Source organism: Lonchura striata, chromosome 15 (genome assembly GCF_046129695.1).
Source record: "Lonchura striata isolate bLonStr1 chromosome 15, bLonStr1.mat, whole genome shotgun sequence".
Taxonomy (NCBI): Eukaryota; Metazoa; Chordata; class Aves; order Passeriformes; family Estrildidae; genus Lonchura; species Lonchura striata.
Window position 1 is genome coordinate 4,362,537 of NC_134617.1, and position 26,504 is coordinate 4,389,040.

Below are 26,504 nucleotides of genomic sequence, written 5' to 3' on the forward strand. Positions count from 1 at the left end.
ATGTAAGTCACAGAAGAATGTAAAACTTTAATGTTGATCTTCATGTCAGCCCCTTTATTGTTGTGCCTTTATTTTGGATGTAGCTTTCAAAATATACTTTCCTGCTTAGTATCTTTGTCCACGTCAGAAGTTTCTGTAAATGTTCTTGTCACGAGATTCTAGTGGTGCAGGGTCTCAGTGATTTGGGGTGAATCAGATGTAGTCTGGCAGATAAGGGGGGTTGTCAGCCCTGCCTGAGAAGTTCTTTCTGTCAGTGTTGCTGTTGTTTGCAGAGCAGCCTGTCCATGCGGTCCAGCACGATTCCCTGGAAACTGCCCAGGATAAACTAGTCAGAGAGCCCCCCCTGGTGTCGGAAAGTGTCCTCGGATATTAAATTTATATCAATCACAGGAAGTCTTGGCAATCAAGCTAGTCACTTTTTCCCTTCACATCTGGACATAAATTATTTTTTTGCTGCAAAGGTCACAGGAATCATGGGTAGGGCAGGGAATGAGGGCCATAGAAAACATGGGAAAGGAAGAATAAAACTGTATTTCCACCTTTTTAGAAATGGTTATTTTTAAGTGACCTGGAATGATGCCAAACTATACAACAGTGAGGTTTTTTTTTTTTCTCCTTGAAGTTTACATTTGTTCCTGAATTAAATGTGGCTCTAAGATGCTTTGGTTTGGAATGGTTCATTCCATTAGATCTCAGCTTGGCATTTATAAAAGAGCTTTCTCTAGTTACTGAGAACAATAACTTTTCTGCAGGAGGGGTTTAGGAGTCAAGCATGTTTCTGTACTTAGGCTTAACTGCACCTTTTTTCTCTTGGCATTACTTAATTTCCCTTGTTTTCCTTCCGTTTCCCCCTCCAGCCCCGCTGCTGCCTTAGCCACGTGCTCTGAACTTTTGCATAGCCAATCCTGCCATTTATTTTGTACACTAAGTTTGCATCTCTTCAAGCATTTTCCATTCTTAAATTCTTCACTCTAAGAAATTAAGGAAATACTTCATTTTATGCTTCCCCCTCCCAAGTCTCCATCAAGTCTCTCAAACAAATGCTGAAGGAGGGGTTATAAAAACAAGCAGAACCTTTCTATTTAGTTCCCTGCCTTTCCTTGCTTTGGACAAGGAAGCCAGTGTTCTGGAAGCTGCAAATCCTGGAGATTTGGGGTTGTGTTTTTTCCACACATATTGGAAATAGAGATGGGCTTGGTTTACATTTGTATTGCAGTAAGGAAAATACCAGAAACAGAAGCTTGAGGTGTATTCAGCATAAATGAATTTGTAAAACCTTAATTGCTGTTGTTCCAGACTGCTGCTGTGTCCTTACATGCTTGTAGTAATATAGATAGGTTCTGGGAGCTTGCTGATTATTTATTCAGTCATGTAGCTTATGCTCTCTTTAGATACAAAGTTGAATAAAATCATACATCAGGATCTGACAGCAGGAATTCTCATGCTGAGAATCCAAGATTAAGTCCAGAAATTTTATTCTGTTTTAACAATTACCTTCTGTGTCCCCTTTCAGACTTAAGGGGATTTCATTCTTGTTTCTGCTGTTTATATCTCCCAGTTCCAAGATCTTTGCTATCCTTCTGCCAAATAAAATTGAGCAGGAGTTGCTTGAATGCTGCTTTGTGCAAACTCCTTCATGGACAGAGGGATAACTGTTGGGATCACTATTGAGCATCTTGGGGGTTTTTTATCCTTTTAGGTCATTCAGGTTCAGAAGAAGTTCTTAAGCAGCAAATGCTTTCTCCACAATGCACTATAAATCATTAGATCTTTCCTACAGTTTAATTAATTTTCTTGTTGTGGTTTGGTTTGTGTAAAAAGTACTCACATGGGTTTTTCTTAGCTTCTGAATCAGTTATGATGTACTTTTAAGTAAACTTTCAAACCTCTGACATGCTAGGTGTAAATGTGTTGTTTGAGTACACTCCAGGTATGAAGAGAAAGCAGAGACCAGCAGGTCTCTTTTCACTCCTGATTTCATTACTGGGGTGAGCCCTCGTGCTCCAGAAACAGAGAGTAATTTTCAAACCTTCTCACTATAAGTGAGGTTTTAGGGCTGCTCACTCACCTTAAAAGATTAGGGAAATGATTGTGTTATCATCTGGATGCTTTTAGGGGCACAAAGGAGGTTGCTGGGCTCATATGTTACCTGTTTTGAGGATTAATTAAGAAGAAATCACGTATTTACTATTTTAATATTAAGATCACAGAAAAAATCTTTTCCAAGTAAGGTTTTTCTGTGACCTCTAGAAGAGACAGCTGAGCTCCTTACAGTATTTGCATTGCTGTAATTGTGAGTGCTCTGCAGCTTCTCTTTTGCTGTTTTCCCGTAATTAATTAAATTCAAGCTAGGAAACAGACTTTCTAGTGAATCTCATCTCCCTTACTTTAGTCTTCCATGTGATTTTTTTTTTATTTGTTAGTTTTTCACTAACACCTGTTTGGTGATTTTCTTGATTTTTTTCTTGTAACGTCATTCTAAAAAAAATTGCCTCTGATTGAGTTATAAAGCCTCTTGCAAATAACTCTGTACCATTACAAACCTGTAAGCAAACCATACCTAGCTGCAGAAGCCATCAACTTTGACTCTGGTGGTTTGGTTTGCATTTTAATTTGACCCAAAGCCATTTTTACTGGACTAAATCCAGCTGTAATGTAATCCCCAGTTTCTCATCTGTATTCTTGAAGACTAATAGAATAGTAAAACCTTCTTAAAGATAACTTAAATGTGGTGTATAGTGTCCTCAGGGTGACTTGTGCACTAAAGCTGTTTTCTCTCCCACTCTGTAGAGGTATCTCATTAAGTGAGATCTGCTCTAGTGTCATTATTAAGTTTTCATGTGTTTCTCAGTTTTGATGCTAATCTTCATGTGTGTGAATTTTTTTCTTCCTTTGCAGCACCAATGTGGTTATGAATTATTCAGAAATAGAGTCTAAGGTTCGAGAAGCAACCAATGATGATCCGTGGGGACCTTCAGGGCAACTCATGGGAGAGATTGCCAAGTAAGTGATAATTTGACTCAGTGATGAAGAAAAGAAAGGTACATTTTATATAAGAATGTGAAATTTGATGCTAAATCAACTGCACTTTTCAGACTGATAATGCCCAAAAGTTGCTGTAAATAAAGTCTTAAGTTTTTTAATGCATAATTATAGAATGTATTGAAAACTGTAAAAAAAAAAATGAAGCCCAGGTATTTTTTTAAATTTTTTTTTTTTTCATTTATGTATCATCAGAATTCTTTCAATATAGTTTATTTTTTAGAGTATTTATTTTCAAAGCGCTTTCTTGTAACTTCTACAAAAACAGCAAGACATGCTGAATTCCTCCTTGAGCTTTATTTTTAGTGTTAAAATCAGTTTGGAAGTTGTGTATTTGATCAGATGCTGTGGATATTAGGGTATTCATATTCAGCATTATTTTCATTACAAATTAGTGAAGGTTCTTTTACTCCCTCAGATATTTAGAATTACTCTTTTCTTTTGTAGTCCTGGGATGTAAATGACTTATCTAGGAGTTAAAACAGGGACAGCTTTTTCCCTTTAATGTCATCCGATGTGGCTGGGCTTAGATCACTCCTGCCATCTACTGCCAGCCCTGAGTGTGAACAAGCATGTGTGAACAGCCCGGGAAAACGACATTTCTCTGCTGCTTTTGTTCCATTCCTTAGGGCTACGTTTATGTACGAGCAGTTTCCAGAGCTCATGAACATGCTGTGGACTCGGATGCTGAAAGACAACAAAAAGAACTGGAGGAGAGTTTATAAGGTGTGTAAGGATCAGGGCTTGGGGCTCATGCAGTGTCCTGTTGGAGTTCTTGTTTAGATAATCCTACAGCACTTTCTCCTCTAGCAAGCTAGAATTTCTTCCCATAATGTTTTATAATTCTGTTGGTGAAGTTAAAGGTGTTTTTCAACACCTGTATATGGAAAAACCCACAGAATTTCTGGTATTAGAAGTACATTAAGATGTTAGTGAACACAACAGAGCAATTCAATTTTGCTGCTATTCAGGTGTTAGATTAGCACTCATAGTTTCAATTTACCCAAAGGAATTGCTATGAGCTCCATGAGAAGATGTTAAGTTACTGTGCTATCAGGAAAACATTTTTTGAAGGAATTCAGGAATACCTGAAATAAAATGCAAACTAATTTTAATATTCTGCCAATTAGTAATGCTTTAAAAGTTGTAGTTTGCCTTTGAGTGGGCCAAATTTCCTTGCATGATAGTTCTATGTCCTAATTGTGTTTTGGAAAAGATCAGTCATTTGCATTTTTCTTGTCTTTGGTACAGAAACTTTTTACTTGAGATTGTGTTGTGCTGCACTTAAAGTGGTGTTCAATGTTCACTGAATTATGCAAATATAACCTCCTTTTTTAGAATTGATGTATTAAGCTAGGTTATATTTTGTTTTTCTTGATGCCAGGATTGTAGCAAGGCACAAGTAATTCTAAAGCATGGTTTGTGCTTTTCACAGGTGCTTGATGTTTTGTAGTCATAGTAATTGTTTTCCCCGAAGTACAATAGGAATTAATATTTAATGCTATCACACATAGCTACTTATGTTATAAAGACTTCTTGGAATTGCTTATCAGGTTTGGATTGGTTGAAATAAAATGATAGTTTTAACCAATAAAGGCATTACTTCAGAGAAAATGCCTCATTTCTTTCTAGATATAAATCCTCAACATAGAGAACTGAAATGAAAGTATTATATAAACTTCATTTGTTTTGTCACTTGTCTAAAGTCATCCTGAAATGCAGTTTTGTATATGCATTGAATCCTGCAGAAGGCTTCCTAGATTCCTGTACAAGTTACCTTTCAGTGAAAGCCATTGGAAAATTGTGAACAAAAGAGGCAAAAGAAAGTGCCTCATTTTACAGGTTAACTTTTTCTCTTTAATTGCTACTGCTTTATCTTAAAACAAGCAGTAGCTGATAAAGGTAAGTACTTGTGATTTAGTAGTAACAAGCTAAAGTTTTAAAAATACAGTTTTGATAGTTTAAAGAGCAAAAGATTCATAAGAGGAAGAAAATTTTTCCATGGGACTCATATAATAAGCATGTATTTAAAAAGGGAAGATTAGTATTTACTAATTTGGGGAGGGGGGTAGGTTTGGGGTTTTTACAAAAAAAAAAAAAAGGTAGAGTTTTTGTTCATGCAATCATAAGGTGCTTTGTATTTTTATAGTCTTTGCTGCTCCTAGCTTACCTCATAAGGAATGGATCAGAGCGTGTTGTTACAAGTGCCAGAGAACACATTTATGATTTGCGATCCCTGGAAAATTACCACTTTGTAGGTGAGCAATAGAAAAATCTTATAAGCAAATTAAAACAGTAGTTGGAGTTGTCAGTCACCTGAACCAGCTTAGAAGCTTCCCCAGTCTAATTAAAATGTGACTGTTGCCAGTTGTGTGAAGAGTGCAGAATCCAAGACGTGGGGCCCTAGAGTATTAATTAGTGAAGACAAGAACTTGCAGAAAAGACTGGCTAATAACAACAGAACCAACACAACATGAGTGTTGGGGTTTATATTAAAATATGCACTAGAGACTGGTCCCCTGTGGTGTCCATAAAGGAATAGCTTTAATCATATGGGAAGAAAAGGTTAGAGCTCCAAAACACACACATCTGTTTGAAGCTGGGTTTTTTTCCTCCTACCAAATAATATTTACAGTGCAAAGGCAGCAAGGCCAGTGTGTGTTTTGAATGTGAAAAAGGCTGGAAAGGAGCACATTTAGCTTATAGTACTTCCCAACTGAAAGCAATTTTTAGAAAAATCAGTTCTGCCATGAGACTGAGTTCTTGCAATGAAACTTGCAAAAACTGTTGTAAAAAGACTGAGGAAAAAGGGTGATGTTTTGAGGGGTTAAAATTGTTCAAGTGGAGAATGAGTTCTGTCTCGGTCTTAGTTAATCTCTCCTATGTTTAAGTAACACCATTCAGTGCAAACTCATTTATCTAAATTTTATGTTAATTAGTCCCTTTTAAATAGATGCAGTGGACCTCATGCAGTAGTCACGAAATCTTTGACTGTTGTGTTTATGATTCAAATTTTTTAATCAATTTGATTTTCAGTATTACTGCCTCTTACTTACTGTTTTCCTTTTTTCCTCCCATCTTCCATCCATCATCTCTGTCCTGCATTACCTGCACAGATGAGAATGGCAAAGACCAGGGGATAAACATCCGCCAGAAGGTGAAAGAAATGGTTGAGTTTGCTCAAGATGATGATCGACTTCGGGAGGAGAGGAAGAAAGCAAAGAAGAACAAAGACAAATACATTGGGGTGTCCTCAGACAGTGTTGGAGGGTTCAGATACAGTGAGTACTGGGCTGCCTTGGCAAGGATTGCCAATCCACTTTTGCTTTCCAAAGAATACTGTTTGGAGCCTTGAAATGCATCTGTGGATTTTGTGTGAGTTTGCTGGGGTTTGTCAGAGCTGACTTTACAGGCACCAAGTATGTTACTCCTTGCTCCCAGTCCCTGCAGTAGTGTGTAGCAGGGTTCTGAGCTTTTGTTGGGGCTTCCATCTGATGTATCCCAGCATGCCATCCATGATCCTGCTGCCAGTCTGTGTTTTCTTTGGCCTGAGTAAATCCTTGGCTGCTTTTAGTAAGGGGTGAGTACCAAAGTCCCACCCACTGGCACAAGGCTCTGGTTTGCTAGAATTGGTGATTTCTTTGAGTTTACTGTAAGACCTCAGTAGTAGCTGTGCAGGGCTTAAACTTCACCTGTTTGATGCTTTCTGGGTGTTTTGCTTTTCTTCTCTGTGAGCCTTCCACTTAGATTTGGTCCCTCCCGGTTTTGGCAGGTTGCTTCTCCCTTCTCCCTTTTCCTCATATGCAGAGTAGTTGAAAATTTCCAAGGCAGGCTATTTCTTGTTTTATTATATTCCTTTAGGCTTTTGCTACCTGCTTGGAATTGTGGTGATTCTCTTTTTAGGAAATACTTATGAGTCACTGTATTTGTACTTTGAGTACAGGTCCCTTTGTTCTTTCACTGAGCTTCTCTTTGACTTCTCTGTGCAGAGTCGTGATCTATCCTTGTAGGCTGGGTAGAATAATTTCTCCATGTGCTCTTTAGGTATCATTCAGGTTTTTTAATTTAAAGGACTAGTTTCTGTCTTGTATTTAATTTTTGTGGTAAAGGGTTTTGAATTATTCCTTCCTTTGTTGAGTAAAGATTTTTAAAAAGTCTTTCTAGCAACACAAAGCAAACCCTTTCCCAGGTGAGATTTCTAGTCAAAAATATTCTAATTATTTAAATATAAAATGCTTGTATTAAGATATTTCATTCATTTATTTTTGTCCTGAAAATACTGAGCGTCTAGTTGGTGTCTGTTTTAATTTTAAAATTACTATAGCACAAGAAAACCCCTCTAAAGGAATTTGCATTAAAATGCTTGAGAGCCTGACATAAACTGAAATAAGCCCATTTTATTCTCCTGCAAAATTTAACAGCAGTGCATTTCTGAGCAGTGTCTCCTTTTCTAATGATAAAGATCTCACTGAGTATCTCATGGATTTGTAGCAGATTCCCTACTGGAAAAGTTTTATGGATCTAAACAAATATCATTGGAGACTTGTACCTATGTCTTTACTAAGAAAATACACCCTATATGATATGAAGTTATCAAACAGGTATAATTCAAATTTTGCACCTTGTAATGCTGGAACTATAATTTTCTTTTTATTAAAATGGCTTAATTGAATATACCTTAAGCAGCACTTGAGCTTCATGTCAGTTGTATGTAACTTGAAGTAGGGATTATTTCACTGTTCTTCCTTTCTGTTATTCAACTTTACTCAGCCTAAGTAAAAAAAAATCACTATTGTTTCACATTTTTAAAAGATGTACAAAAAAATGGTTTGTATGTGTATAATAGCCCAGAATATAAAATTTTGCTTACAAATATTGTCTAGGAACTGAGCTGTTTTGGTTTCCTTTATACACCTATATTTTGAGCAGAAGATCTGATACAAGATCACAATACAAGTTGACGTGTGCAGTGCTTCTGATAGTCAGGTCTTTGTTAAAAATGTTGGTTTTTTCATGTGAATTAAACTCAAGTTGGCTGTGTCTGTACAAACAAGACTTTAGTGTTTTAGACTTACTTGATGGGATTGTACAACAAATGTGTTTTTTTTAAGTAAAACTTGCAGCTGTTTGTAATATAAAATACCAATATGGAGGTTTGGAATAGTAAATTAGAAGAAAAAGTTTTTGATTTCTTGATAGTAGTCCTCAGGAAAGATGTTCAGTGGCCCCTGAAAAGGTGAGTTTACTGCCTTTTCTTTTTTTAATCTCAAATACTTCTAAAACTTTTTCTAATTGCCAAGTGTGGAAAACAAAAACTTATTATGCACATTCTTTTAGTATTTTAGGACTGTGTTTGTGTATGAATGTCAGTGTATAAAACTTGCAGTGATTTTCCTGTGATCACACAGCTCACTGAGGAACTGTTCCAGAAATGCCATGTGCCCTTGCTGATCAGCTGCTTCTGCAGCCAGGGCTGCTTGTGCCTCGGGTGCTTCTCCAGCAGAGCCCAACAGCATCCTGATGTGCCGGGCATTGAATTTGTGTCATTGCCATAAACAATTGAGCCTTCATTCCTGCCACTTAATGATGGGCATTCTATGCTGTGCCTTGCTGCAATAGAGTTGATTCAGCTGAGGGAGCTTTGTTTGCTCTGTAAACTTGTGCAGCTCAGGTGTGTCAGGCATGGGGGCTTGAGAGGGATTCCAGAAAGGCCACAAGTTTTTTGTTTTCTTTTTTGGTGCCTTTAATAGTTCTTGTCTTTGTCTTACCAGGTGAAAGATATGATCCTGAGCCCAAGTCCAAATGGGATGAAGAATGGGATAAAAAGTCAACTTTTCCTTTCAGTGACAAGTTAGGGGAGCTCAGTGACAAGATTGGCAGCACCATCGATGACACCATCAGCAAGTTCCGAAGGAAAGATAGAGAAGACTCTCCAGAAAGGTGCAGGTACTGAAATTGTTTTAGCCTGAATTTATCTGTGAGATTGCTCTTAGGAAGCAGTTTGACATTGCTGGATATAAGCTACAATTCTCTGCCATTCTTTTTGTCTGTAGGGGGAAGCATATTTGAGTTCAGTACCTGCTTCCTGGGCTTCTGCAGCTCCCCCCAGCCTTGGGGAACAGTGTGGCTCTGGCAGTAGTTAACTGCTCTTGGCTGCCTTCCATTACTGCCCCAGCTGCTGGCAAAGCAGGGAATTTGGCTGAAATATCCTGAGCTTTTCCTTGTCTCAGCAATTCAGTGCTCATGTGCCAGTGTACTGAAGGCTGCCACTTAATGCTGCACACACTCTGAATGCTGGCGTGCCAAGGAAGAAAATTGAAATTGCTTTGACACAGTGCTGCTTCCCTGAGCTGGTCTCAGGAAGAACAGCCTGCAGGTGATTTCTTAAAAAAAAAAAAAAAAAAGTCAATTTCAGTTGAGGCTTTTCAGGAAAATTCTTGTATTTTACATCTGCTCATTAAATTTCTTCAGTAAGGGAGAAAATCTACCCTGCTTTGACTATGGAAAGAACTTTACATCCGTCACACTTCAACAGGTGCATTGAATTTAATTATCTGGAGATCAAGTTTGTACTTAACACAATCTGAAATTGGTGTAGAGAAAGTGCTCGTTTATATTGGAATAGTTCCCTTTTGGGAAACAACTGAAAAATCAAATTTGCACTGAGATTTGATTAGTATTTTTTACAAGAATATCTTTAGATAGTCATATATATGAACATAAACATACACTTGGACACATCTGTGTGATGCAAAACTAAAACAATTTTGCACAGAAACAAAAAATAATAATAATGGCAGAATTTCTGGGGGAAAGCCCACGTGGTCCTCTTGCTGGGGCATTAATAAATCATAAAACTGGTATTCTTTGCACACATCAGGGTTCCCTCTTAGAACCTAATATCAATGGACTACAAAGAGAAGGGATCAGAAGAAAAGTAAACAATTTCACATGTAACAATGGTACATTTCTGTGTGCATTTCTGTACTTATGTTTCAAAAGCAACTTGTCCAATGATGTCTGCAGACCTCACCAGCCATGTTTTACATAGGTTATGTACAGTAAAGATTTTTTTTTTATCTTATTTCCTTTATTTCTGAATGGCTCCTGTCTCTACTTGTACTGGATAAAGTCTTGTATTTTTCTCTGGTGTAGATAGTAATTTCTGAAGTCTAATCTTTAGCAAAAGCAGCTTATTTTGTTGACTTCTCCACTGTACATCTCTGCCCCAAGTTAGACTGCTCTTTTTCTCTGGCTAATATTACATTTTACATTTTTGCTTTGCTCTCATAACCCTTGTCTCTTCTGTTTGATTTTTCTCCAATTTTTTTGGTCTATGTCACGTTCTTTTTTGTCTCAAAATGTATGAAATTTATGAAAGTGATAAACTTGACTCATAATAAAAAGAGGAATTTTGGAGACATACACAAGCAAAGGCAGTTTGATGCTTGCAGGTTATTCTGCTGTAAGAAGGAATTCAGGCTGCAACATTTCAGCCCCTCTAACATTGCTTTAAATCCCAGTCTGAAATTTCTTTTTCTCAAATCTTGGCATGGGGGTCAAATACCATGGAAGGGATTTTATCCAAGGGTTTGAGTGAAGAGGTTTATTTCTGCAGAAGCCATAAGAGGACGTAAAAAGATTGAACAGATGGTTATAGAATGTCTGTATTTATCCTTAAGGATACTGTAAATACATGCCTTAGTGCATGCTCTATTACCAAAAGACTATATTTAAATATTAAAGCTGAAGGTGGCATAAAATTTTAATTATCATATAACTTAGGCTCAAAATAACATTCTTTTGTAAATGCCTCTTGAAATCCCTGCATTTGTGTTTTCACACTTCAGCAATTTTTTTGTAGCAAAATATGCCAAAAATGTACTGGCTTATTTGTAGCCTGCTGCCATATAATAACAATTAAGTTGCCATTTCACTTGGAAAAGTGACTAAATGGTGATACTCACTCAGCTGGCAAATGTGCTGTTATGTTCTATTGTTTCAGTCTTAATAACTTTATAAACCATTATTGCTTGAGTACTGTAAAGCCAATAAAAGCCTTGAAGCACAAAGAATAAATGCCTTACCTGTGGCCAATAAAACCTGGAAGCCATGGTCTTTACACACCAGAACTTGGCCAAACTTGTGGATTTCTGACTTGCAAAGCCAGTGGCTTGCATAGATGGAAAAAAATGCTTGAAGGAAATAAGAACTTTACCAGAGACCTATATGATCCAAAATGATGAGTGTACAGTAGATTTCAGTGCAGCTGCTTTGCACAGTGAGATTTAGAGAAGCCAAGTCTGCTGCATTTTTTTTTTTTCTTTCTAATTTAGATGAAAAATTCTAACAGTGTTATAGGGGAAATGGATTCTTTTTCCCAGTAATACATCCCTGTACAAGTGGTGGAAACCACAAGAGATACCCCATGGGGTGGGAAAGCCTCTTGTTTTCTTTCTTAGTGCTTGTTAGTTCTTAGATGAATAAACCAGCTGCTGCCCTGAGTCCAGCACTGCACACTGAAAATCTTATTTCTGAATTACCTGCAGACACACAGAGGTGGCTCTGAAACACTGCATTTTTTCCTAAGAATTCTTAAAACTCTGTTAATAATCCTTGTTTCTCCAGTACTCAGGTTGAGAGAATAGAAAGGAAGCAAAGCTTTCTCTGAAAGGACGCAGCAGCCATGTTTAAAGGCAACTTGTATCTAAAGAATGACTTTTATATTGGGGTGTAATTTAGATATACTTAGTCTCAGTAAACTGTTTTTGTTTAAGGTTGTTTAATAAATCCCTCACTACAAAAAACTTAAGGCAAAGGAAGAGAACATGTGTCCATACTTTGATTTCTCAAAGTTGTAATTATATATTTTCTTTCCAGAAGTTTTTTAATTATTTGGTATATTGCTGTAATTTTATTTTTAAGCTCTGTGTGCAATTCTCAGATGAAGCACTGCAATTTTACTGAGCACAGTAAACACACTTAGAGCGAACATTAATCTGTAATTTTTTGTTGTTGTTAATGTGACCATTAAAGAAAAATAAAAAGTGGATCTCCTGAGAGAGTTTGGAAGAAGTACAGGTTGTCATAGAAAATTGAATCTTGTAATATTTATTCTCCTTTCTGGCATATATGTTTAATGTCTTTCCTCAGAGGCTTTAGTAATTTATTTTGCTGTATATCACCAAAGACTGACTTTTTTCATTCTTGCATTAGTGAGATTGAGATACAGCAGTTCTGTATCAATCAGACTTTGCTTGTCACTTGTTTCCTCAGCCCATAGAACATTCTTGGACTCTGTAGTGTGGACAAGAAATGCATTGCAGGTATTAAATACAATACATGGATAGATTGAGCCTTAATTGTGTTGTCCTGGTCTTGGATTCTTCCAGCAGCATCCTCCACCCTCCTCCAGATCGTGTGGCATGGATGTCCTGTGTACACCATGATAATGTGCAGATCCCTCTGCTCTGGAGGCTCCTGTTAAAATCCTGATGTCACAGGTGGAGGTGTGGCTGGGGTCCCCTCTGTGCACACAGATGGGGCAGCAGGGCTGGGCTCACACTGCAGGGTTGAAGTGCTTTGATAAAATAAAGTTGAATGATGCCATATGAGCTCCCTTGAGCTGCTGATTGGTCAGCAGCTGTGAAATTTATCTTTTTAACAGTAAAAGAATTGCAAAAGGGAGTGAGCATCTGTGTTGAGTGATGTTACTGAACTGAGCCATCCCCAGTGGTGTACAGGTAACATGCACAGAGGAAATGGTACATGCAACGTGTTCCCAAAAAGCCACTATTGTTAGCAGAGAACAAAGGCTCCCCCCCAGAGTATATTGCAGTTACTGTCACATTCCTTCTGACAAAGGGACAGCCTTTCTTAAATTTTTCAGTTTTAGTATTCTAATGCATTATTAAAATATGAAACCCTTCCATTTTCAACTCTGTTGCTAAGGGAATTACGATTTCAAAATACATTCCAATGTATTTAAGCTTTCTCTACAGCAATTCTCACTGTTATGTACAAATCCTGATGGTAACAGGCAACATGAGCAGTGGTGGGGGCCAATTACTTTCTTTGTGAAAGACTTAAAATACAAAAGTAGAAAATGTAACAAATGAATCAAATAGTGTGCAACAACACCTAAAAAGTTTTTGCCTAAAAGGGTGATATTTTTATTCTTTTACATTTTGAGAACAACTCTGTGTGCTCTGATAATGGTAACATTGCATTGCATAATTCTGTAAGCAGACTCTTCCCACAAACATCTTAAAGAATATGAAAGCCTGTTTCCCTGGAAAAGGAAATGAGCTGAAATACAAATGGAGTTGTGCAAACCCAAAAGACAGTACAGAATGTGGTTCATTGCTTTGTCTCTTGGTGTAAGTACTGAGCACACCTGCCAACTTAACTTTCTGTTGCTGAAGTGTTACATAATGTGTGGGGGAGTTCCTGTCAGAAGGTGACTCAATGTGCTGGGTTTAAACACTGATTTCCTATTATCCTCTGTCGTGGACTTGCAGCTCATGCTTAACAAAATAACCTGCTTTTCTCCACTGCTTCTGTACAACAGGTGCAATGCTGTGTGGTGTGATGTGTTATGTAAGGGTGGAACAGTTCCTCTCTCAAATATAGGAAAAAGCAGCATTTTTATCTTGAACTGTTGCTACAAGAAACTGCAGTATCCAAAACTCTTGTAGCTTAAGCCAAATTTCCACTCAAGGAACTGAGAAGTCCATCACGAATGCTGTGCTATCACTTTTGTTTTTCTAGTGACAGTGATGAGGAAAAATCTAGAAGAGGAAAATCTCCCAAAGCTGAATTTAAAGATGAAGAGGAGACCGTAACAACAAAACACATACATATTGCACAAGCTACAGAAATTACCACCATCAGACAGAAACGCTCAGCAAATCCTTCAAAAACCATTGACTTGGGAGCAGCAGCTCATTACACAGGAGATAAAGCAAGTCCAGAGCAGAACTCTGCTGCTCATCCTGCACAGCCTACGACAAAGGTGAGACAGCAGGACAGCACATCATTTTGGAAGCTGTTTTCTTCCATCCTCTAAGACAATTTCTGATTTAGGGTAGGTTTTATGATGCAGCCTTCAAGAGAGCTGTTTTAGCAAAAATGCTTTGTTTATCACAGTTTGGAACAGTATAACTGCAATTAATTGTGATTGCTTTAAGGTGTAGAATTTCTTTAATATAGTTATTAGCATGTTTTGCTCTCTTCAGGACAGCAAAGAGCATTTTGGCATGAAGTGTTAAAGATTCTATGAAGCTGCCCACTTACTGAAAACTTACCAAATTCTTCAGTTATAAAAAACTACGAGCCTTTAGTTTTTCAGTATTTGATTTCACATTTAGCCACATGATTGTTGGCTTTAAAGCCAAATCTTCAAAGCAAAAGCAAACAAAATCCTTCAAAACCCCAGAAAACTTTTTAATATCATTTGATTGATTAATGACATCATGAGTTGAGATCTGTTGCCATTTCTTCTCCAGGCTGCTGTCCCCTCTGGCAGCAAGTCCTCTGATGACCTGGTGGACCTGTTATTTGATGGAGCCAGCCAGCCAGCTTCCACAGGTAGGTTTGAAGTCTGTTCAGTTTGAAGTCTGTTCCAGTTCTGATTAAAAGCTTGTTTGTTGCTAGAATAAAGTAGATAAATTGAGAAATGAATACTTGAAAAAATGTAGAACTGCCTAGAAAGAGCCCTTTGTAGGAAGGTACTGTGTGTGCTATTGCATGAGACTAATAAATGTTAGGAGCACAAAGATTAACTGCTAGATCACTCTGTCAGAAACTGTGTATGTAATGCAGTTATTTATAATTAACTCTAAAAGCAAGTGCAATCCATTCACATTCAAGCATTTCTCATGGTGCAGTTCAAAGGCTGGAGAGGTGGAGATGGATAATCTTCATGGAAGCTTTCATGTGGGGTATATGGCAGACTTGTTTGTCTTATTTTGTCTTGGCACTTGGTTAATCCAAACCCTAGAACCAAAAAGAAATTGCTACCTAAAAGTGAAATTATTCATTTTAAGACATATCCTTCACTCTCTAAATGTGTAGCAAATCTGTTCATCTTCACATGGACTTACACTTATGCTCTCAAAATTCAGATTCTTTTCAGGAGTGTGTTAAAATTCAGTGCATTCCTATGGGGTAGGAGTTCAGAGGATTGCTGCTTCACTTTTCAAAACCTAAGACATGAAATTTACACTTGTTATTGTGCTTACAGATTTCTGTAATCAATGGGTTAGTGGTGGCATGGAATAGAAAAAGAACTTCTGTGCACTTGTGGTCTGATGGCACAGTTGGGAGAAAGTGAACTGGAACATGAGACCACTCTGAGTAGCAAATAAATAGGAGCATTTCCTAGAGAGAAACCTTTCACAGACCTTCCCACTGCAGATGGGGAATGTCCCCTGATGGACAGGCTGGTGCTGGCACTGCAAAGGGTGTGTGAATCTCACTGAGCCAAGGGCCTGCTGGGCCCTTGCTTTAAAGACAAGGTGAAATGGCAGAGGCTGCACCAAGGAATGGCAGTTCAGAGTGGCTGGAGGCCACGACTGTGGCCCTGTGGCTGCAGTCAGGTATCTCTAAGGACTGGTCTTGCTCGCCCCTGAGTGAAGCTACAGCACTCCTGGGGTGTTGTAGGGTCACACCAAGGATTTGATTGTCCTGTGTGACCAAAACTGTGGCCATTCTGTGTGGCTGTGTGATTACTTTCATCACTGTGCTACCTCTGTAAGTGTTTAATACACTATAAAATATATCAAAACTACTACAGGGGAGGGAAACTTGTGGTAATTTTGTATCAGACATCTATCTTAATATTTTTTTTCTTGTTTTGAGTAGATCTTTAAAACTTTGCTCACTATTATTTTTTGGGAAAGTACACAGTGTTTTATGTCTGTTCTGAAATGAGTTAATTCCTACAGATTAAGAAATACAAGTCATTTAATGTGTCTATTTTTATGCACAAATGCATAAAATTTAAGGAACAAATTAATTTTGTTCAATTTCCTATTTTTTTAATTTCATGTACAAAGGTGTTCATTGTACACCAGAGTTACCACAGTTACATGAAAGTTAAAATCCTGGATCAGAACCACTATCCCAAGTCAATACTGAATTATTTTCAACATAATTCTTAGGGCAGAAAGATTTGGAACCTTTTTTGTTTTATATACAGCGTGTATGTTTTTATTTTTATAAAAATAAGATCTCATTGAGAGTAGATGTTTCCACTTCAAAATGAACCTCCCCATATTTCAAACAGAACTATGCCAGCTTCTGTATTACAGTGTATTTAAATCTTTCATCAGTTTAGCTCGTTGCTGTAGTCAGCCCTTATTCTTTTTTTTTTTTAATCTTTTTTTCTCCTTTTTCCAAAGCAGCATTTAGAAATGATGCAGAGAAGAGGCACATTACCAGCTGTCCTGCTAAATAACCTCTGCTGACCTGAGCAGGCAGATGGAAAGGGTTCATTTGTAGTGGCAGATCTCATATGGGAATCTTTGAGGCTTGCTCACGTTGAGAAGATCAGCGCTGTCCTTCACATGCAGGTCACTTGTTATGACCACTGCTCCTTGCAGCACAGGCTGTGGGAACATTCCCAGTGTCAGGCAAGGCAGAGGGAAAGGGTCAAATGCAGCCTTTGATGTGTCCTGTGAAGGAACTGGCAGGGAAGTGAAGTCAATTCAGGGAACTTAGGGTTTGCTTATCTGTGTATTTTCAGGTGCAGAGATGTGAAAGGGTTGATTTGGCTCAGTGTTACTCTTTACTGGAGCAACACAGTTTGTATGTGAGGGGATGCTTGTTTGCCGTAAAAGAGAAGATGTAAAATCCCTGGTTAGACCTGCTGGGAGGATTTTTTAGTGTTACTGAGCTGAGGTTCTTTAACCTTTCTTTAGAGAGTTACTGCGTCCAGCTTAATCTGTCACCTCTCTCTGAAACTCAGTTTCACTTGAAAACAGGCAAGACATGAGGAGGAAAACTTAAACTTGACTGAAGATGTTTAGGGGTTATTTTGGGTTTTAACCTAGTTCTGGTTTTAAAATTAAATTAATCCCTGGGCACTGTCAGTTAGCCCAAGGATAATGGGTGTAGCAGGGAGCATTGATTTTTATTTTTTCCTTCGAGCATGTGGTCAGGAGTGTATCATCTGTGTTCCTCATTCAGCATATAAACTCTCTAATCATTAACCTGTTCTGAACTCCATAGGCACATATGTGGGGAAAAAAACACTTGCAAATGTTCATTGCTGTAGACAGGGTAAACAGGATCAGATCAGGTTTTTAGTTTGATATTTCATTGTCCCTTTTTCATTCTTCGGTGTCAGAATAAAACATGTCTATAAACACACGTGAGTTGTTTCTTAGATCACTTCAGAATTTGTGTTGAATTCCTTAACTTCGTGTGAAGTTGTTTCCCTCTTGAAAAGGTGTTGAAAGAGCTTCTGTAGTGCTGTGTCTGAAAATTCAGAGGCCATCCTTGCATTCTCTGCTTGTCTTTTATATCCTGCACTACGCACTCAGCAAGAAGACATTTCCCCTTGGAAGAGCAGTCGCCTTCCTGGCAATATCTACAGTAAAATAACATTAAAAAGAAATACAAGTACACATGTATTAGGAAGTGAATGGTTCCTTTTATTACTGCTGGCCATTTATTAAAAAGGAGATGGTTCTGGTTTAATTAACCCAGTTGAGAGTAGCAGATGGGGCAGAATGTCTTGCAGCGATAAGACAATTCCGAAATGGCACCAGATGTTGGAAGCTGTCCCTGGTGGTGTTTGAGTGCAGCACAGATGTTCCAGTCCCACCTGGCTGCCTCCTAAGCACTGCAGGCTAAGCAGCTGTGATGTAACCTATATAATGTACGCAGAACACTAAAAGCAAAATAATTGAACTGCTGCAGCTACTTCTGAGGGTGGGACTGCTTGGAGGTGAAGTCTTTAAGGACAAACAAATAAGGTCAACTTCTTGGCTTCCTCTGGTCAGTGGAATACCTGCTTTAAAACAGTACCAACCATAGCTAGGTGATTTTTATAATTTTGAGTTTATTTTAAAAATCAGCTTTACAAGATGGTTCTTAAATCTGCTTTTATGCCTTGGCTGTATCTTTTAGTGAAAAATTGTTACTGTGCTGTATTCAGAAGTCAATAATTTATATGCTGTATACAAATGTCTTGTTGGAAAACTTAATGTTCTTGCTGTAGAAAGGAAACAAACTTATAAAAAAATGAACACAAATGCAAGTTCTGTCCCTGAAATCCTAATTCAAGATCATTGCAGAATCATTCATGCTTTAAGTAACACAAAAACTAAATAAAAGGTGACATGTAATTTTTCATAGGAAGCATAATAAATTAACTTTTATACAATAACAATGGTTGGCCTTTTTATTTTCTGCTTCCAAATTTTTAATTTTACAAAGTGCCAAACTAGTAGCATTACTCCCCAGTTAAAAACTTTTTAATCTTTTTAATATCTCAGAATTTATTTTTAGAGGCGACAAAAACTTGCAGGTTTTAGTTCTTCCCATGGAAAACAAAACTGCAAAATCTGCAAGGCAGTTGGAAATAATCCAGTTTATTGTTGCTCAGGCTTATATAAACATAGTGTGAGGATGAACAGGGAAACAGAGCTGAATTAGGGAGCAGAATCAATAAATGCCTTGTGTCAAGTGCAGAACAGCTTTTCTTCATAAATCCCACATGCAGTTGTTGCAATGGATCTTTGCACAGTCCTGTAACACCTTTTGCCTTCTCCCTCTTCCTAGGTGGATCAAGTGACCCATTTGGAGGATTTGCTGATTTTAGTTCACCTGCTGCTTCAGCGAGTTTCCCATCATCGCAAGGTAGGATTGATTTAGGGACTGCAGTGCTGCTGAGGGGTGGAAGGAGGGCCAGAGATGCCATGTGGCATTATTGAAAGTCCCTTCCCTTTCCAGGGTAAAGTGTGTGTGTAACTGGACCACAAGTGCTTTGGGAGGAAGGAAGATGCAGCCTGGCTCAGTGCATGTGCAGACATTTTACCTGCAGACAGGACAAGCTTATCAGGAGACATGGCCACCATCTGAAAAGGTTTCCCTTAAAATTGGACTGGAAATAATAAAATGTGCTTGGAAACCTCCTAAAGTGATCTATTTTACTTTGGTGGAATCTTTGTGGGATCTACAGGGCTGGAGACAACCCTGGAATGGAGAGAGCTGGCTGGCTGTTCTTTGTGAAGTTAATTTGAGCAGGAGTGATGTTTGTGATGAGAAGTTCTCAGCCAGGGTGCAGGATCAGGTGCAAAATGAGAAAAGAGCAGCAAAGAGGCTGAGCAGCAAATCTACCTGGGAGCCAGCTTTTACTCAGCATGTTTCCATCTCCTTTATTTTGCTGTGTTGGGAAGGCTCTGCTGGGCCTAGATTAGTTAATAGACCTTCAGTTCACTTGGTAGGAAAGAACTGCTCTGGTTTTTTACAAGCTTTTACAGTCAAACCCAAGTTGTTTTGCAAACACAAAGCTGCCTACTATGCAAATAACTCCTGTGTTAATACAGTCTAAATTGATATAATCCTTTATCTGCATTAATATGATTAATCTATTCCAATCACCATTATGCAAGGGACAAGGAGTCCTGTGAAATTATTAATCATTCCTGAACAGTGTAAGCCCCTCTAGAAATCTTTTCCTTCTTGATTAATCATCTTTGAAGTCCTACTGAAGGGGCAAAACCATCTCCCTTTTACCCCCTCTTATTGGTGCTCAGTGCACAGGTCTGGACACAGAAGCAGCACACTCAGCATTTACTTATCTATCAGGAATATTTAAAGTAGGTTTTAATTTTTAATATGTAATACTAATTGAAACATTCTAATATAGTGCCTCTTTGTGAGGAAGATCAAAGCAAATGTTCTAGTAAGGCCCTGAGCTAATGAATATTAGCCCACTTCATGCACTGAAGTTGTTGGCTATACTTGGAATTTGTGAACAAATTTACTCTTCTACTTTTCTTTAAATTGTAATGTGTTGGTAAAGAGAAACTTCAACTAAAGGTTGAAGGTCTACATTGATAAATATTTACACAAAGTGTTAAAGGCTGCTGCAGTTACCCATGAGTGGGTGCAATACATTATGGAAGCAGCCATTGCATAGGGCAGGAAATAGAAACTGCCACTGGTTTCATCTGCCCCAGCTCTACATGTTTGAGTCTTTGTTCAGTCAGCTAAAGAAATCCGAGAGATGATTTAAATGTTCACCAGCCCTCAGTGTTTATTTCCTGTGGCAGCACTGTTGTTTGTGATGTAGCTGAAGTACCAAAAGTGAATCAGAGGGAGAATCAAAAAGCTGAGCTGGCCAGTGGCCCAAACTCAGAGTGTGATTCACTGTGTAGCCTGTGAGATGTTTAAATGGTGTTGCTTTATATTCAGCATCTTCTGCAAATGCTGTTTTAAGCTTTTCTTCCCCCATCAGTGCTGTGAATCAACAGTTTGCCTGTTAATAGGGAAACGTGTTTTGAGGGAGGGAACAACTCCTCCTGTTTGACTCCAAGGTTTGACACGCTCTCAGTTCACTGGTTTGTGTCACAACATCTGTGATGCTGAAGAGGTGCCCTTGCAGGTGTCTACAAACAGCTCATGCTGCTGGTTCTGCCTTCACAGAGAAATACAGAGAGAGAGAGCTCAGAGTTCTGTGTTCTGATTTAAACACTTGTCTCCAAAAACCCCATCTATTGAAATGGAGCAGCGTTTAGGTGATGAACTGCAAGAGTTCAGCAAAGCTGCTGCTGAGAGAAATGATTGATTCAAATCAAGGCATTTAGTTCAGGAATCAAATTTAAAGAACCTAATGTGTTTTACATGAGCACTGCATGGATGGGAAGTGCTTATTCCTTATCACCTCAAATAAGCTTTTCCTGGCATCCTGCTCTCAAAGTTTTGGGTTTTACTCCCCTCAGCCTGGTTTTATACAAAAAACTACAGTTGAATACAACCAGATTTGGATGTAGTTGTCTTTATTATGATGGAATTTGCTTTATCCAGCTGCTTGTTCCTGACAACTGCTCTCTCTGCAAATATCACAATGCCAGAAGAGAAAAGGTTGATCAATATTATCCAAGTTCTCAGTGTTGTTCTGATTTTAGTCTCCAGCCTACCCCATGTTATCTTCTAGTTGTACTTCAACTGAAACAAACCTGTCCCTGCGTGCCTGGCGTCCACAGGTGACATCTTATCAAACATCTTCTACTTTCTGTGTATGGGTGTTTCATGTTTCCTTTCGTACCTTGTTAAAATTGTTGGAATATTCATGAGAGGGAATGATGTCCAGATGGAGGTTCTACCTGCAGATGTTAATCTGGATGGACACAGATCAGCTCTCATTTGTTTCAGTTCATGGAATAAGGCATTTGCTCAGTGCCTTTCTCTAAGTCCCATCTTTCTTCTCTGTGTTCCTTCCTCCCACACTGTTGCCTTTTCTTCAGGTACAGCAACAAGTGGAAATGGAGACTTTGGTGATTGGAGTGCCTTCAACCAAGCTTCTCCTTGTGCCAGTGCTTCATCTGGTGAGCTCTTCAGCAGCACAGCACAGCAGCCAGCTCTAGAGCTCTTTAGTGGCTCACAGCCAGCTCCAGGCCAGCCTTCAGCTGCTTCCAATTCTATGGATCTTTTTGATTTGATGGGACCCTCTCAGACAACCATGACCTCCACACAAAGCATGAATTTCTCCATGATGAGTTCCAATTCCGTGGGTGTCAGTTTACCCATGTCCAGGTCTCAGGTATGCTGCTATTGCTACAGTCTGCTAATGACCTTCTTCTCCTGAGCCACAGCTTTGAAAATGAATCTATTCCTCTCCTGGAATACATTAAACCTGGTCACTCAGATGGGATCAGTATTTTGTCATAAATTTTTCAATTGCATCCTAAGCAGAAAAATCTCTTCTTGAAGATGGGCTTCATTGCTTTAGGGAAGTGTAGCTGCTTTTCTGGAGCAGTAGAGATTGGTAGTGTAAAGCCATTCTCCACAGAATGTTACAGGTTTCCAGCCTCAGGTAGGTGGAGGTGAGGACTGGTCCGTTCTCCAAAAGACATAAGTGCCTGCTGCAATGGAGAGTGGTTTGGAAACTGTAATGGATCCACTTGGTATTAGGAGGAAAAACCAGCATGTTTGAGTTCAAAACTTGGCTGCTGCTGGTCACTCCATGTTGTGGGACTTGACCTCTGCTTACAAATACTCTTCTAATCTAACTGGAACAGCACCTGGCAGCCCTGCTTTGGGAGAGCTAAAGTTCAAGGCTTCATGGGGTTTTATTATCTCCTGTGGGAAAAGTAAATACTTTTTGTTTAGTCCTATTTTCTACCAGTAAATTGTTTTAAGTGAATCCCAACAAACTTTTCTTTTTTAGCCTCTGCAAAGCGTGAACCCGATGATGCCGAAGTCTAACTCACTTTATAATGCAAGGACAGAGATGGTCCAGAAAAATGCAAGCAAAACTCTACCCTCAACTTGGTCAGATCCCAGTGTAAATATCAGTTTGGACAATTTAGTACCTGGGATGCAGCCTTCCAAACCCCAACAGCCATCGCTTAATACCATGATGCAGCAACAGAGTAAGTGATGGTTGTATTGTTATGCACACTGAGCCCTGTCTGTGTTCCATAGGCTGTCCCTGAGATCCCAATCTTTTGTCCATTACTGTTTTCCTTCCTTTAGTCACATATGTTTCGTAAACCTCTGTGACATTGTGACACGAGTGTTCTTCAAGTGGAAATTGGTATGTCAGGAGTACTGTGCAGGTTCTGCTGTAGAGTTTGCACCATGGCTGTATCTTGCCTTTGGGCTTCCTAATCTTTAGAACTTCTCTAGAATATTTATTGGTATAAAATGATATTCACACCTTCTATAGAAGTTTTCCGAGTCTTCACACAGAAAATAGGGAAACAAATGCAACAGAATCACAAAGGTTGGAAAAGACTTCAGAGATTGTCAAGTCCAACCTGTGACCCATCCCCAACTTGTCACCCAGCCCAGAGCTCTGAGTGCCACCTCCAGTCCTTCCTTGGACACCTGGGATGGGGACTCCAGATGTCCCTGGGCAGCCCCTTCCAGTGCCTCACCACCATTTCAGTAAAGAAATTCTTCCTGATGTCCAAATCAGGAAATAGCTGCAGGCCTGGCCATCATATCCATGTTCACAGCAGTGACCACATTAGTTCCTTAAAACACATGAGCTCCTTCAGTATGACCAGGTTCCACTCAGCGATTTTTGTGCTCTCTCTCTTCTCTGCAGATATGCAACAACCGATGAATGTCATAACGCAGAACTTTGCAGCTGTGAACCTCAGCCCCCAGCCCAGCATGATGCCGGTGCGAGCGCAGAGCAGCGCGCTGCTGGGAGGGCCCCTGGGGCTGGCAGTGCCCGGGGTGCTGTCAGGCACCATGGGCATGACCTCCATGGCCCCCACGCCCATGATGAACCAGGGAATGATGGGCATGAACATGGGAGTGCCGGCCACAGGAATGGGCACAATAGGAATGGGGGTACCCAACATGGCTATGACCTCTCTGACTCCTGGGACTGTACAACCCAAGCAAGATGCCTTTGCAAATTTTGCCAATTTTAGCAAATAAAGATTGTAAAATAAATAAATAAAATGAAATTAAAATAAAATAAATGGGCAGACTGAATGAAGGATTTTTAGCTGCACAAATATAGCTGGGGAAGGAATGGGAAACACTGATCAGTTTTTTTTTTCTTTATCAGTTAAAGTGTCTACATAAAGAACCAAAAGCTATTTTCTAAGTGTTGAAATAACTAGTGTTCAAATTCTGGAGAGGTCAGAGATTCTTCTAAGGAATGTGTTGGATGATTTTGCAAAATAATTTGTATTAAGACCATCAAAAAACCTTTCCTACATAGAAGAACCAATTTTAACTTTGAGATTTGATGGAAGACTGGATTGGGGACTGGGTAAAAATGTTTGAATCTAATTTTATACTTTACTTTTTTCTTGAAGAGCTTTGACTTTCTTTTCCCCCTCTCCCTGATCGCTTTGTCATAATTGGATCATTCCTTTTACTACCACTGAGTCCACAATTGTGAAGTCACTCGAGTACTATGATCAGTTTTTTATAAGAATATATATTTTTGTCCAAAAATGGCTTACATATGTGACTATGGCTAATTCAAAGGGACCTGGAATGTATATATACTTTTGCTAATGTTCCAGCCACACTGCTGTATTACCCAGATTTTTATTGTAAAAATCCTCTCTCAGCAATTTGGTGATCAACAGGTTTTTGGGGTCTTAACATGCTTCTAATGTTACAATTGATATCCCATGCAAGTATGGGAGAAGCTTTATCCAAGACTGCTGGAAGATTTCCTTTCAGAAAACTCCAGAAATGCACTTTCTTGGAGTTCTTTTCCAGTGGCACTTGGCATCCTTTGTAGCACCAATATCCCTAAGGAGCTACTGGTTTAGGGCATCAGCAGCAGCTGAATCACACTTCAGTGATGTAAATCTAGAACGTAACTTAATCCAATGGCATTGGATCCTGACTTTTATACAACACTTGGTGATTCTTTTGTGTAAATATGGCATTAGCAGCTGTGGAATCCAATAGAGGAGTAAAAAAATATATATATTAATAAAGGAGACCTGTAGCAGTCAAAGATTTTACTGATTTACTGAAAGCAAAAGAGTGAATTAAGGTTTTGGGGGGTTTTGTTTTTCCTTCTGTAATTCTGCATTTAAGTTCATACGAATCAAGATTTTAGAATCTGGAACACAAAGACATTGTTATATTCACAAGCTGGGAATATTGTTAAGAATAAGCACTATACTATAGGTATGAAATTTATTGCCTCCCTTTTCTTATGTTGGATTTCTTTTTTTATTATTAAATTGATAAAACTTTGTTTCCATTGTATTCATAATGTTCTGTTATACATAACATTAAAATGTTCATTAAAATCAATGTTGGGCTGCTTTTCCTTTCATTCCATTTGACGTTTATGAGAGCATTTGGGAAAAAAAATAATTATAATTTGGGCAAAGTAATTTTTATAAATAATTTAAAATTGTTTAATGACTTCTTATCTGAAGCCTTTCCTATCTGGCTCTACTGTTAGGAATTAAAAATGAAGCAGGCAAGATATCCTGACCCGCTCCAGCCTTGCTAATGCTCCATCTACAACATTTCTAATTAGGCAGAAATTCATGTACTTCAGCTAAGTGGTAATGAAAAGTGATTCATTTGCTGAATAAGAGATGAGAGTGAGTGTAATTAGCTGACTGCGGTTTTTAATCTTTCAACAATTCAATGTGTTTAAATTAGTTTCAAAGAATAGGAGCTTTCAAGTGTTGTTACATCAAAGTAATCAAGGCAGCCTTCAACAGCTGAGTAGGAGAGATGGCTCTGGTTCCTGTTCTGAAACCTTTACACTTATTTGGAATAATCATCTTCAAACCCTCTCGTGGAACAGATGGGAAGGCTCAGACTGGTTCAATGTATGCAGAATTGTGGTGGGAAGGAAGCTCCTTCCAGGGCTGGGAGATGGGGCTGAGGAAAGCTAAACCTGGAGTCGGTGTTGTTACTCTGTTGTGCTGCTGCAGTGCTTCTCAATCCTCCTTGGAAGGTTTTGGGATGCACAGGATGAGTCTGTTCCTCATGCTGTCCTTCTAAGGAGGGTTTGCCCAGTGAAACAGCTCTGAGTTGAAGGACCATGTCCCTGTTCAGGTTGTTCACATCTCTTCAGAGGAACCCTTGGTTTTGGTTCTGATTGACACTGGTGATAACGAAGCAGATTTGTCAGGGTTGGAGTCACTCCAGTGTGATCCCTTTGGGTGGGTCTTTGTGGTTGTGCCAATTGCACCTCAGTCAAGGGTGCCCTGGCTCAGGGAGTTACCTGATCTCTGTTCATCCCATGGGTCAAGATCTTCCATTCGAAGCAGGGAGTGTGTGGAGTGTCAGAAGCAGCTTTGTCAGCCAGCCAGGTCCTCTGCAGGTGGGTGAGAACAAAGTCCTTCAAACCAAAACAAACATCAGAAACCCTGGAAAGATTCCTTCAGAACATGGGCCAGGTGCATCCCTGTGCTTCTTTTCTGCAGTGATGAGAGCCTGCAAGTTTTTTCCCCAGCTCAAGCACACGGATCGTAGCAGTGCTTAGCAGAATGTGTTTTACATCTTTATTTAAAGACTGAATATAAAATGGGTACTCGCTTAAAACAATATTGAACTTGTTTAAGATAAATACCATAAAATGTTTCCATCTCTGATATTTCAGGTATGAACAAAATAATACCTTTAAGCCAGAAATTACCTTTCTGGGTGAAAATACAAATGAGCTACTTTGTGAATGGGAATAGATCTGCCAGTTATCAACTGCTGCATTACAGAATTCAAATATAACCAAAATCATGCTGCTGTGTTAGTACAGCTGCTTTCTTCATTTTTGAAGC

The 26,504-nt window shown here is 38.9% G+C and overlaps 1 protein-coding gene across 1 annotated transcript in view; it reads left to right on the top strand.

The window, feature by feature from the left end:
- CLINT1 (clathrin interactor 1) overlaps positions 1 to 25,020 on the top strand; it is a 46,003-nt gene extending 20,983 nt beyond the window's left edge. The window contains exons 2-12 of the mRNA XM_021530738.2: positions 2,899 to 3,003; positions 3,672 to 3,768; positions 5,192 to 5,300; positions 6,159 to 6,323; positions 8,814 to 8,988; positions 13,813 to 14,056; positions 14,550 to 14,631; positions 18,832 to 18,909; positions 21,522 to 21,817; positions 22,445 to 22,649; positions 23,330 to 25,020. Of these exons, the coding sequence (XP_021386413.2) occupies positions 2,899 to 3,003; positions 3,672 to 3,768; positions 5,192 to 5,300; positions 6,159 to 6,323; positions 8,814 to 8,988; positions 13,813 to 14,056; positions 14,550 to 14,631; positions 18,832 to 18,909; positions 21,522 to 21,817; positions 22,445 to 22,649; positions 23,330 to 23,670 (1,897 nt within the window). The 3' untranslated portion in view covers positions 23,671 to 25,020. The remainder of the gene's footprint in view (positions 1 to 2,898; positions 3,004 to 3,671; positions 3,769 to 5,191; positions 5,301 to 6,158; positions 6,324 to 8,813; positions 8,989 to 13,812; positions 14,057 to 14,549; positions 14,632 to 18,831; positions 18,910 to 21,521; positions 21,818 to 22,444; positions 22,650 to 23,329) is intronic.
- Positions 25,021 to 26,504: the final 1,484 nt, after the last annotated feature.